This window comes from Hyalella azteca, unplaced genomic scaffold (genome assembly GCF_000764305.2).
Source record: "Hyalella azteca isolate HAZT.00-mixed unplaced genomic scaffold, Hazt_2.0.2 contig3354, whole genome shotgun sequence".
Classification (NCBI taxonomy): domain Eukaryota; kingdom Metazoa; phylum Arthropoda; class Malacostraca; order Amphipoda; family Hyalellidae; genus Hyalella; species Hyalella azteca.
Genome location: NW_025933605.1, coordinates 15,833 through 29,076, shown reverse-complemented (window position 1 = coordinate 29,076; position 13,244 = coordinate 15,833). Strand labels below are relative to the sequence as shown.

General features: G+C 38.2%; 2 protein-coding genes across 3 annotated transcripts in view; one reads left to right on the top strand and one right to left on the bottom strand.

The window, feature by feature from the left end:
* The window catches only part of LOC108669415 (PH and SEC7 domain-containing protein), a 29,060-nt gene extending 27,073 nt beyond the window's left edge, over positions 1–1,987 (top strand). For both annotated transcript variants that reach the window (XM_047879580.1, XM_018156742.2), the window contains one exon: positions 586–1,987. In XM_047879580.1, the coding sequence (XP_047735536.1) occupies positions 586–1,045 (460 nt within the window). In that variant the 3' untranslated portion in view covers positions 1,046–1,987. The remainder of the gene's footprint in view (positions 1–585) is intronic.
* A 1,042-nt stretch (positions 1,988–3,029) lies between these two features.
* Positions 3,030–6,184, bottom strand: LOC108669417 (ADP-ribosylation factor 1). The gene is made up of 3 exons (XM_018156747.2): positions 5,908–6,184; positions 5,449–5,574; positions 3,030–5,078 (listed from the first exon to the last, which is right to left on the bottom strand). The coding sequence occupies exons 1-3, from the start codon at positions 6,163–6,165 to the stop codon at positions 4,914–4,916; spliced, it is 549 nt and encodes a 182-aa protein (XP_018012236.1). The 5' UTR covers positions 6,166–6,184; the 3' UTR covers positions 3,030–4,913.
* Between the last annotated feature and the right edge of the window lie 7,060 nt (positions 6,185–13,244).

Sequence of the window (13,244 nt, the reverse complement as noted above, 5' to 3'; positions counted from 1 at the left end):
TGTGTTCGACTCCCGTGTCCCTAGATTTCTGCTAAACAGTCATTGTATTTTGGATAATTTTCTCGTTCATATCATGTGCCGATTATCCAGTCTTTAATTTTTATGCTTTGAGGTCACTTTTAGGTGCAGCTGATTGTTTGCCAAGTACTCTCCTTCTTTGATGGACTCGCGTTTAAGTACTTTAAACCTAAAAGGAGATTCTCCGTCTGTCCGTCATAGTTCCGATGTCGAGTAACTATCAAGTAATTACTTTTTACGAATTGGAAGACTTTTCTTCCCTAGGCCAAGCAAAGATGTAAAAAGCTTGTTCAAGATCGGCTTTAAACTTAAGTAGTTATTAAATGAATACCAAAGTAAAAATTCCAAAAACTATTGTATTACGTACAAGTACGATTATTGTACAATTTACGGTCATGAGAGAGATCATGGTATGATGTACGATTAAGCAAGTACGATCTTCAGACATCTAGCGATCATCATTCACCTCATTTCATAGTCCCACGTCATTTAATATGAGATTGGTGATTCTTTCTTCCAAAAGCCATGACCATTTCCAATATCTAAAGCCATGATCAATGCATGTAGGTTGGACGCGTCGGCTGGCAGGTCGCTGAACCCGTTCGAGGAGGACGTGGAGGAGGCGGCGCAGGAGGTCGCTGCCTCGCCAGACGCTTTCACGCGCGAGCTGCAGAAGGTGGAGAAGCAGCAGGAGAAGCGGGTTAAGAAGGTCAAGGAACAGGAGAAGAAAATCAACAAGAAGAGCAAGGAAAAGCAGCAAGATGATGCGAAGCAGAATGAAGAAGGCAAAGAGAAAAAACGTGAAACGAAGAAGCGAGGTAAGTGTGAAGCTAACGGAGAAGCCCGTGTTGGAACCATGGGGCGCTTGTCCGCGCTCTTCAGTTTCAATAAACTCAACAAATACGGCGAAGTTGAGAAGGAAGAAGTCAAAGTTGAAGTTGAGAATGACTCGCCGCCGCCTCTGCCCCCCAAACCTGATCCGAGCTCCCCAGTCATGAGAAGCCTTGGTACTCGCCTGGACCTGTGAACGTTTCAACACCTCTTGATTTCACCTCCCCGGCGTCACGATCCGAAAAATAAAAATTGGTGACTTATCTTATTTGTATTTTAGCTGTTGCGAGGCTGATTTACGTATCAAGTTCATGGTAATAATTATGATGTTCAAGTTACTGTGAACATTGGACACGCGTAACATGTGGAGGTGTAGGACATTCTTATTCTACACTTGCTCAGCAGCGGCAATCTGCTGAAGTGATGCATAAGGAAGCCCTGCACATACGCATGTTGTCACGTGTCCTATGTTGAGCTTCGTGAACCTGTCGTGCATTTCCCGGACACCTGTGTCTCCCACACTGTCGAAGGAGGCACCTGTGTCGCACACACTACTTGAATCTCAGCGAATATCCATTACATTTCTGACCTTGCAACGAGCGGAAATAGGAAAAATTATTCTGGTTTTCGTGACGTGACGTTGAGTTACTTAACTTCAGCAATGTATTACCAGCTGTATCCCAGGCTTTAGGCTGGTACGGGGATCACATTTTTGCGTCGATTGTGCGGTCAAGAGTTAAGCTTCACTTTAACCACTTTCTGCCTACTGACCGTAACTCGTTTCCAGGCTCATAGGTGCGAATAGTATAAGTATATTACACGCAATAATTATTGTATGTACTAACCAACTATTTAACATTAAAGGGCTGGCGGGCTTTTGTTGCAATTCTGCTGAGAATCAAACTAAATTAGTTTTTGTTGAAGTGATGATTGCGCTAACAAGATATAGATTCAATGTACGGTTATCTTTTTATTAATAATGCTTAACTGTAACGTATGTGTCGATAAAAAGTCATTGCTTTAACACAATAGGTTGCTTATGTTCTATTATTCTCCAGCAAATGCAATGCCCTTATCTTTTTCTTCGTATTTATGTTGTGTACCAACGTTGAATTGAGTAAAGCAGGGAACTCTTCCATGCTCGACTTTTCTTGAGAAATCACACTACGCGAGACTTTCCTGAACCAAGATTTTTCTCGTGTCAGTCTGGCTTCATCAACCTCACCCTACTTGATGCATCGTGTTCAACCTCATCTTACTTGATGCATTGCATCATGTTTTTCTACCGCATATCGTAAGTTTCGTAGTTTTTATGTGGTAATAGAACCCCACAAATCATATTTCTGACCAGCATAATATAATTTTTATTGAGAAACGACTCCCTCAAGAGTTTTGCGAGTGGCGACTCGTTCGTTATTGCCGGTAGAGCGCACCTTGGATTTGACAGTTTTGAACGAGGCTGGGACGCTCAGTAGGAAACATCCACTGCGGCCTGAGAGAAAATTGGAGGCATCCACGAGATGATCTCGCGACTTTCAAGCCCTGTATTTGTGTATTGAATGCATTGAAGCATTCAGTTAGATTGAAACTAATTAGCAGTTGAAGTGATCCAGGGAGCAGGAAGCTTTCTCACCAAGGCTCTGATATGACGGGGTGTGTCGAAGCTTTCGACATACTTACAACCTGCGCCCTGAAATGAATAATTTTTTCATTGACAATTACGGGGAATATTCTACACTGGCTTTCGCTGGTCTTCTAGAGAACTGGACGGGGACCTCGTAACTATTAGATTCGTCTCAAGTGGGTGCTCGCTTGGAGGTGGACACAAACTTTAGTCTGAAACAGCTGAAGAAAATTATAACGTGTAATTATTACTATCCGCAATAATATTATTCATGCGTCAGTGAACCGAATTTAGTAGTAGTAGTAGGGAGAGGTTTCTAGCGCTTCAGATCAGTGTCGTCTATTTTTAACCGAATTTACGACGGCTCTGCTGCTCACAACTGGGGCTCAACAACGCACGACAACTCAGCACTTCAAAGTGCATCCGAGAAGATACATATTATTAAAATCATAAATTTACTGAACAACTGTCCATCTTTACCCAGAACTACGTCAGTGGCGGAAAGACCGAGGCTCACTGAAGACGCCCGCAAAACTCAAGGAAGAATGTTATGACATCAGCACAAATGTTTTATTGGACTTCATTAAGAGTTTGTTCCGAGCAGCTTAGAAACATGAACTCTTACACTCCAATATGCCATCGTAGTTTATTATTAAAGGCAATCACTCTCGCTATTTCAAAGGAACGAGCTTAACAAAAAGGTCACAACAAATAAATTGCGGGCACGATTAGAGACTGGGAGTTTATTTTGCCTCTATTGGGAATGTTGTGAACTGCGGCTGCAATGATCATTTCACGTTAATCTTATTGCCAAAAGGCCAAGGTTAATCAAATTGTCAAAAGGCCAATCTCTTTCAAGCTATAATCGTGCACTTAGAAAAAAAATAGGCGAGTGAAGAGCTCATACGGCCTTGATACTGCAAAGAATAATAATAAATAGACATAGGCTTAAATCTAAACCCAAATTATTCGGCTCATTATCTTATTCATACAAAATGAAAACAGCAATGGTTCTGCGCACTTGGAGACAGTTGAATCTCACTGTCGTAGAACAACAAATTTTTACCCTAAAGTATAAGCAATTCTCCTTCAGCGCACTGCAACATGGACTCAATTTAATATCACTAGCGTCACCGCGCTCCAATTTCAAAATCTAACAGAACAATTTTCCAGCAAACGCAAATTTCAGCACATTTTTAGGCATCGAAACGGATTTATTACATTGTAAGTTACACTAAGTTTTAAAGAATTCAAGGAAGGACTACACATCGCGCAATTTATCTTCGTTACGCAGGCGAATGTCCACGTTTTCCCAGCCAATTAGAATGAGTGGAAGCTTCGTAGTGAGAGGCAAGTTGCTGCGGTCATTGAGGCATGCACAGCACCTCGGCTTGCAGCATCATGGCGCTAGACACGCTGAGCAGCACGTTCGAAGTGGCGCTGTACATGCATAGCAACGCGCTTCGAAGTGGCGCTATACATGCAGAGCAGCACGTTGTGTTGTGGGGCTAAAATGCTGGGCAGCACGCTGCGTTGTGGCGCCATAAGTACTGAGCAGCATGCTGCGTTTTGGCGCTATTCATGCTGAACAGCACAAACGAAGAAGCATGATGAACGCAGCAATACTTAAATCTCAGTGGTAAACTTTGATAAGAACCTTGCGCCAGGGCAGGTTCTCTAACGCAATAACTGGCAATTGTAACCACAAGGCGTACAAAAACCACTTTAAAACTCATGCATCCAGTAAAATAAGGAGGGAGGTTATAGTATATGATGACGACCTTTCAAATGGATAGTTTGGTCACAGCATGTAAAGTATATTGAGACACGAACTTCCAGCGAGACATTGGGGGTTTGTTTCCATGAAGACACAAGTTGGGGCAAGGACACCACATAATGACAAAGGCCTAACTTTCTAAATCACTTTTTCCAATTCATCAATGACAGGATAGTACTAAAAAGCTAATACTTCGTTTGAACTTTGAAGAAATGTTAAAATTTAGACCCTCAATCCAAAAAAGACAATATTAAAACCTATCCACGAAGAACACATATTAGGGCAAGGTTTTCAATGCTCTCGAGGCTCCCAATGACAAGCGGGAACATCACACCTGACCTCAAGTTGATCAATAATTATACCACATGAAAATGCCCTCATAAGGACGCATCAGGACAATGAAATGAATGCAGGAACATCACCAATTATTCCGTATGGAGGAACGAAGCCGCAACGCATTCACTGAGAGCACTTCAGAACGAGACCGAGGCCTGTGCTGGCCTTGGCAGCCGGACTGTACATGAAGTTGCTAGTATCCAGTGGAGCAAAGACAGACAGCAAAGAGAAGATGACAGAGGCAGAATTGCAGGAGAGAAGTGAGAGTTAGAGATAAGTTAAAGCAGTAAGAAAAGTAATAAGGTTCTCAAGATTTACTTAAGGATGTTAGCGATTGGCGTTCTTCAGTTGGTTACTTAGCCAATCAAGGCCTTCATAAAGCCCATCACCACTAGTGGCGCAAGTTGCTTGGATGTACCAGTTGCGGTTACGCAGCGAGTGCAGGCCCAGCTTGTCAGTGATCTCAGCAGCGTTCATGGCGTTCGGCAAATCCTGTAGTTATTTAACAGTATTAAAACAAAATTATAAATGAAAATATTAAAAAAACGTTCAAGACGTGAGAAAAACAGGTGTTGATACTACTGCTGTATAATGCTCGAGGTTGTACTTGGATATGTAACACGAGGCTTACTTCATAGTAATTTTCAAATTCATGAAAATTTTACCAATAACAAAAATTTTTTATTGTCTTCAAGAAAAGATGTGACAATTGATGACTAATCAAGTAAAAATAATATTTACATGACACTAGATATTACTAGAACAGCTAAAATTTAATTTCTGGAACAGCCTGCAGAAATTCCATCCCAATATTTATCCAAGAAAATCCAATTAACAAGATCATTAGTAAATGATAACTTGCCTGTTTGTTGGCAAATATAAGAAGCACAGCATCTCTCAATTCATCCTCAGCCAGCATCCTCATAAGTTCTTCTCTAGCTTCACCAATACGTTCACGATCATTTGAGTCCACAACAAAAATAAGGCCCTGTACAATAACAAAATGAGATAGATTAAACAGCACCAAAAAACAACTGTTAGAGAGTAAAGGCTTGTATTAAGAGAATAATTATTACAGTATTTAATTCAAAGATTCAAGAGGAAACTTGTAAAACGTATCCAAACTTCAAATCAATCCAAAGACTTAGAGTAAACTTCAATTTTGGTTCCAATGACAATTTGGAGGACATCACTGAATTCTAAAGTTATCATGGCTGCATTGCACAAAAATATATTCACTAATTAGCATGAAAAAAAAGGCACTTGAGTCATTCTTCAGAAATATCTCATGAGAGGTAAATATATTAACAATATGACATACCTGTGTATTTTGGAAGTAGTGTCGCCACAAGGGTCTGATTTTGTCCTGACCACCCACATCCCACACTGTGAAGCTGATGTTCTTGTATTCTACAGTCTCAACGTTGAAGCCAATTGTGGGAATGGTTGTAACAATCTCTCCCAATTTGAGTTTGTAGAGAATTGTTGTCTTACCAGCAGCATCCAACCCTACCATTAAAATACGCATTTCCTTCTTGCCAAAGAGGCCTTTGAACAAGTTTGCAAATATATTCCCCATATTTATAGATTAGTAACCTGAAAAGAACAGATATATATAATTATTCAAATGTAAAATGTTCATTTTATTAAAGAAGAACCAATTAGTCTACAAAATATGCATCTTTTCAGGGAAGTCAGCATCATTGGAACTACAAAGGCATAAGCCTGTACAACAGATGCCATGAATGTGGCGCCCGTACCATTTATTTTTGCAGTGTGTGCAACATTCCTGTGCACCCAGAGTGCATGAAAACCTTTCACACGAAAAAATGAACTTTGAGTGGGCAATACATGCATAGATTCCATTGGCAAATCCATTCATGAACTTTAGATATCTACCCACTCTGGTTATCTCTTCTCTTGGACATATGATTTTTTTATAGCCGGGTGGCAAGTAAACTCGCCAGTCTGTATTCCAAGTAATAATGAAAAAAGTTAAATTTTTCCATCACAATACTTTAGAAGAAACCTAAATAAATCCCTTAAATGGAAAAAAGTGTTTTAATAATCTGCAGGGAATTGTCGGCGTTAATAGGTTAAGGAATGACTGAAATGAAATTATCTTTGCCTCCATAAAGAGAGCCTTTGGCACTGATAATTTCTTTTGGAAGAAGGGTATGTTGTCAAATTAAATATTTGACAAAAATTGAATGATTTTCTATTATAGTGTCTTTTTAAGTCAAAACTGTTCTTCAAAAATATAAAAGTCAAATGAATGAGAACTCGTTAGACAGCAGCTGAGTGTTGTCACTGCTGCAGTGTTTTAGATGGCCCAGTGAGGTTGTGTAGTTCTTCCAGAAGCACGTTTGCCATTGAATTAGGTGCATTACCTGTATCCAATTGTCCACTTTATATGCATTTGACGTTCAGAAACTTGTGCCAAAATGTAAATGCCAAATTCATGTTCACGTTTCTTATGTTGACCCTTAATAAAATAGTCCAACTTGTTTGCCACCATGTTATCCTGTATTGGCCTATTGATCTGGCCAGTGTGGAATTCTATAAAGTTAATATATTCTCACATTTACATAAGGAAATAGATCAAAAAGCATACAATGTTATACAGGGTTTGTACTGGTATTTAGAAAAAAATCCACAACTTTTCCATGACCATCAATATAATTTTCCAAGACTCGTATATGACAGGTTAAGCATGACTGAAAGACTATCTGTGCATATTCTATCATCTCCCAGACTCCCACAGTTCATAAATAGCACATGTGTAAATGCATAGAGCAGGCAGACACAGAGGAATGGAAATGAAACCAATCTGAGCTGCTTCTTTTGAAGTTCTTCTTTAAGTGACCTGTTAAAAAGAAGCACAAAGTTAACAGCAGAACGAGCATTTTGCTTCAGCATATCCAAAAAGCAAGGTCCCAGGCCAAAAATGGTGATATATCTTGCTTTGGTTTTGCTGAGTGAAAACTTGCCAGCAATTGAACTGTCAGGAAACATGAAGCAGAATAAATCACTTACGCCAATGTTGCTATGAAAAGAAAAGTGAGATGTCGCCATTTTCAATGTCCACCAAATTTCAGACGTCAGAACATCTTTTGTTACAAAGCTGGTCAGTTCGCCATTGGGGTTGTTTTTGGCAGTGGATACTCCATCTCTACATTCACAGTGGCAGTAGACACTGCAGTGCTGATTTTGGAGCAAGAAACTGCAGTTGCATTGCTGTCAGCGGACCACAAATCAGATATTTGTGACTGCTGACTGCGCCTTGCTTTTCTATTCACCGTGTTGCTTAGCTAACTTAGTGCATTTGCTGCCTCTGGCATGGCACAATGTACACTCTTTTGAGCATAATTACCATATCGCCATACCTTCATGCTTTGGATGGCAAGCAAGCCAGTCACATTAAGCTTCTATTCTTAAATTAAAGTCATGAAATTTACACTTTCCAGGCATGGTGATAGAGAAATTGCAAGCTGAAGATGGAATGCTGCCACAGCACATCAAATAGTTGCCGAATGCAACTGAGCTTGGCGACCAAGCTCATGTGATTGGTTCTCCAATCAGAACGCAGGAAACAAGAGACTGCACAAACAATAAACACATGCAGCACAGAAAAACACTTCCTTTTTTTCTTCTTATATTTGCAAATTCCATGAATTTCCATAACCTGCAAATTCCATGACTTTCCATAACCTGACTTTCCAGGTTTTCCATGACCAGTACAAACCCTGGTTAAACCTTCCACCGCAGTGACACTTGATACACTGTGGCTGACTGAGCTGAACAGAAACTGCCATGGATCATCTATTGCACGTGGGCTTTGGTTCAGAATCCAATACTGGGTCGGTAATTATATTGACTAGTCATTTATCTAGAGCTGACAAGTTTTTGCAATGAATATGTTTTAAAAAAATTATATTAACTTTTGCAAAAAAATTCTTACAAATTGGCCAATACCAACAAAGTTTTTGATATCACGCATAATGATGGGATAAATTGCACCTCTTTCACAGTGTATGGGCACATCGTGCTTCCATGAAAACATTTGACAAGATGGCATCACACACCTTGTTTTGGTCATGTCAAGTTCAAATTCACAATAGATTTGATCCACATTCCACACTGAGATTTAAATAATGGAAAGTTGTTTCAAAATTCAAACACCTATTGATACACATCGAGATATGAATTTTATTCATGTTGTCGCCCTATTTTGTCGATATTGTCTAATAACCTCACTGCATATTCTGAATGATTTCATCTCCCATTATCTGTTTTTGAACGTCTCGTGTCTTTTAGAAAATGTTGGTTGTTTAGGAGCAGTAATAATTTCATTTTCATAAATCAATGAGCATTTAGTCACGTGACATGTAGTGTATTAAAATTTAATAGCAGTGATGCTTGCAGAATTTAAATCCCAAAAATGTGTGTATGAGTATTTAAAATTAATAATTTGATACTTCAACAAAATACATAGATAGTCAATTTTATATATAGATAAATACAATGCAAAAATAATGATCAGTTATGAATACCAGGAAAAATTATTTTACCTGCTCCTAAACAAGAAGGCAAGAGTTATTTGTGATTTTTATGCAGAACATTTGCTGAGAACATATTGACCAGTCAGTAACAGAACAATGCAACACTTCTGCGGCAACCTAATGCTTGTGTTGGTTTGAATGGCCTTGGCACGTATTTCTACAGCTGCTGCGGGTAGAAATAAGCATCAAGGGAACAAAGGTAAAATTTTCATCCATACATCCTAAATCAAATGACAATGATTAGATTTGCTATGTATTTTGTAACCTCATTTATATATGGTAATGGAAATGTCTATTTCAGAACTGTTTTTGAATACACTTGAGAAAACAAAAGTTCTGTAATCAATAGTCTTCAAAATGACAAAATCTTCCAATTTAAAATATTTAGTTATATGAGATAAATATATCATCAATCATCATGAAAGCTGTAAGAAAAAATTAATTGTTTTTGATGTAAAAGAATGTTTTTAATTTAAAAGAACTGCAATACTTGATTTTCAGAAATACAATGCAAAAATTAATGATCCCTATTAAAATTCAATAGATGTGATGCTTTCAGAATAAAATTTAAAAAGTTGGTACCTATTTAAAATTTACAATTTTAGAAATTGCTTAAACACAGTGCAGAAATTCAAGATCAGCTATGAGCATGAATTCAAGTCCCATGACTGGAGAAGATTTCAAAATTTATTGTACTATCACGTAAGCACAGTGTGGAATTCTAGAATAAATCTAGAGGGATATAAATCTATAGGGATAACCACTACACATAGCATATTGGAAAGCAGGACCTGAAAGCTTGGAAAGGCCAGGAACTTTCCACTTTCAGTCCATTATATACATATCCTATTCCTTTCCAGCTGTGATTGGTTGATGGGATTGTGTTTTTAGCCCTTTCCAGCTTTCCAGCTATGATTGGTTAATGGAATTTTAACGTTATCTGCTTTCTAGCTGTGATTGGTTAATGGAATTGTAATGTTATCAGCTTCCTAGCTGTGATTGGTTAATGGAATTGTAATGTTATCAGCTTTCTAGCTGTGATTGGTTAATGGAATTGTAATGTTATCAGCTTTCTAGCTGTGATTGGTTAATGGAATTGTAATGTTATCTGCTTTCTAGCTGTGATTGGTTGTGCCCATAAGCCCTGCCCCCAAATATGGTATATGTACTAGTGTGGAAAGCTTTTTTATAAGTGAACTTCCATTCTAAGAATTCCAGCCTGTGTAAGCGTGATATAAGCTTTTTGTCCTTTCGATGAAGAGTTTCTTTTAGGTTCTATTAACCATAATGGGTAGAACAATGCAACATATTAGTGGCCATCCAATGATTGGTTTACAGCTTTGGCTCTTGATACCACTGTACACATATTGCAGTAGACATCATCCAAAAGTTTCAATGCAAAAATTCTTATTTAAAGGATAATAAACCAATTTGTAATTGCTTAATCACATTAGGTAGAATATTTCCTATGAATCAACCATGTCATCTCAAAGTAAAAAAACAATTTGTTCAAATTTTAGGCTTCCAAAAATATTTCAAACCTTTAGCAGAAATAACATAATTAATCAATCTCATGCTTTAAATATAGAAATTGTAGTTGATTAGTTGCAGGCATGAAAAACTTCTACCATTAGGGCCGTAACTAGAGCTTCTTGCCATTTCCGGAATTGCAAGATTCCCGCCAGATGAATTTACTCCTATCAAATTGTTAACAAAAGTGCATGATCGGGCTGCTAGATTCCAAATGTATTAAAAATTTTGTCACATTGGAGCCGCAAGATTTTAGAAACAAGTAGGAAATAGTCGGATACAGCATGTTGGATACTCCAGTTGATTAGTTAGTACAGTAATTTACTGATTTATGCCTTCAAATAGAATAATTTTGAAAAATACATAGTGGGGGAAACACGGTATATTCCGACATTGTGGGTAATTCTGACACTTCTCAACTTTTTTCCTTTATATTAAGCTTTGTCTTAGTTCCACGCATTTGTTGAAGGTTGAAACAGTGAGATCATACTATTGCCAAAACACTAGGTCTGGGCCATCTGGCATGAAAATGTTAAGATCCAAAGAGAGACAGTGCGCCAGTGTGAAATTGTCACCCAGTGTCACCCAGTGAGAACATCAAAAAACGTGTCAGAGTTGATAGTTGGCCTTGCTATACCAAATAGTGATAAACTGTTTGTGTAGAAAGATTATTATGGTTTGAGAATTTTAATTAAGTCTGTGAATATATTAGGAATCCTTTAAGTATACTTGTATTTGCTGATTTCAAGTGGTAAAAAAATTAATACTGATTAAGTTAAGAGACGGTTTTAGACACATAAAAACTAATTCCGACACAGCTTGGAATTAGGCACACACAGCTCATTCCAAGCTGTGTGCAAAAATTAACATTTTCTTAATTAAAAGCTTAATAACTCTTAATTAAATGCCTAATTAAGTAGTGTTCAATATTCAATAGTGTTCTAATTCCAAGCTGTGTCATATTCCAATATAGCTCACACAGCGATCGGAATTTGAACACAAGAGTGTCGGCATTACAAATTAGTAGAGTTTGAAGTGCGGCCAGAATTAGTCTCACAAAATGCCTAATTTAGTCACACACAGTGTCGGAATATATGAATTTGGTAGGTTTGCATTCTAAAGGCTTTTAGGTAAATATATAATATGGCAACATTTTGTGACGTTTCATTGTTGCTGGCGCGTAGTGCAGTGTTTTGAGAGTGACCATAAAGCAAACAGAACTATAGTTGCACATACAGTATTTTTTATAGCCATTCATTTTTTGCTACGTCCTCAAAGTGTTGGAATATACTGTGTTTACCCTACCTACAGATAAATGACTAGTTAACTTGACTGAGGCGTTGCCAACACGGGATTGGATGTCAAACCATGCGCGATTTCAGAAGCGCGGCAGTTTCCAATGAGTTCAGTTTATCAATTTTCCCTGCAGTGGACGGTGGTCCGTGGTGTAACGTGGTAGGCATCGATAGGTGATACTACTGCAGTGTGGAATTCCAGAGGAGTATTATATTAACAGGTAAACATAGCAAATCGGAAAGCAGGACCCAAAAATCTGGAACGAGCACACTTCCACTTTCCGTCCATCATCATCACTGATGAGTCTCTGCAAGATGCCACAGCTGTTTCATTGAAAAAAAAACAGCACTTGCATCATCACAGTAACAAGAATCCAATCAACGCTTGAACGCGTTCAACATACTGTCACAGGGATCCAATCATCGCTAGAACATGTGCAACGTCACAGCCACTGGAATCCAATCAGCAATGGAAAGCTAAAAGGGACTGCCTCAAATGCACACAATGTTAACGCACTGATGCTAACTTAATGCGTAATGCTAACTTAATGCGTAATGCTACAATTCTTATTTCAAGAGCGTAATACAATAGTGTAGTTATGCCATTATTGATGGAAATTGCAAAGAATAACATCTTCACTATGTACACTCACTGAAATACATGAAAAACTGTCTGTGATTCAATCCACAAATAAAAAACTGACCACCGATGCAATCAGCTGAGACATACATGATACAATCTCCTTTCGTTGCGACCACCCGAATAAAAAATGTAAACAAAGAAGGTAGCAGGGATACCAACTGCACCAGCAACCAATGTGAAACCGACATCAATATAGTCATGTGAAAAATGAAAGATACGAATTCTTCTATATTAAAAATTTATCAGTAACTGACATTCAACAGAAATCAGAATGGTTTAATAACCTTCGTAAATATTATACATGCATGCAGAATCAATCGTGTTCAACAGTGGCAGCCTGGCAGGAATCTAATGATGGTTAGTGGTTAGTTCTCATTCCGCAATCGGTGGGACGGGTGGGTGAGGTAACTACAGAACATTACCGTAAAATGGGGTTACTTTGACCGGTGGGGTAACTTTGACCACTTTTCGTTTTTCTAACAAAAACCCCCAAAACTCAGAAACGATTTGACATAGAAAAATTTTGTCAATGGCCATCAAAGGCCTAATACTGAGGCTACGTAACACAATAGAAAGATTTAAAAAGTTTGCATATCTAATAGGTTAAAAAATTAAAAATGTGACCCAC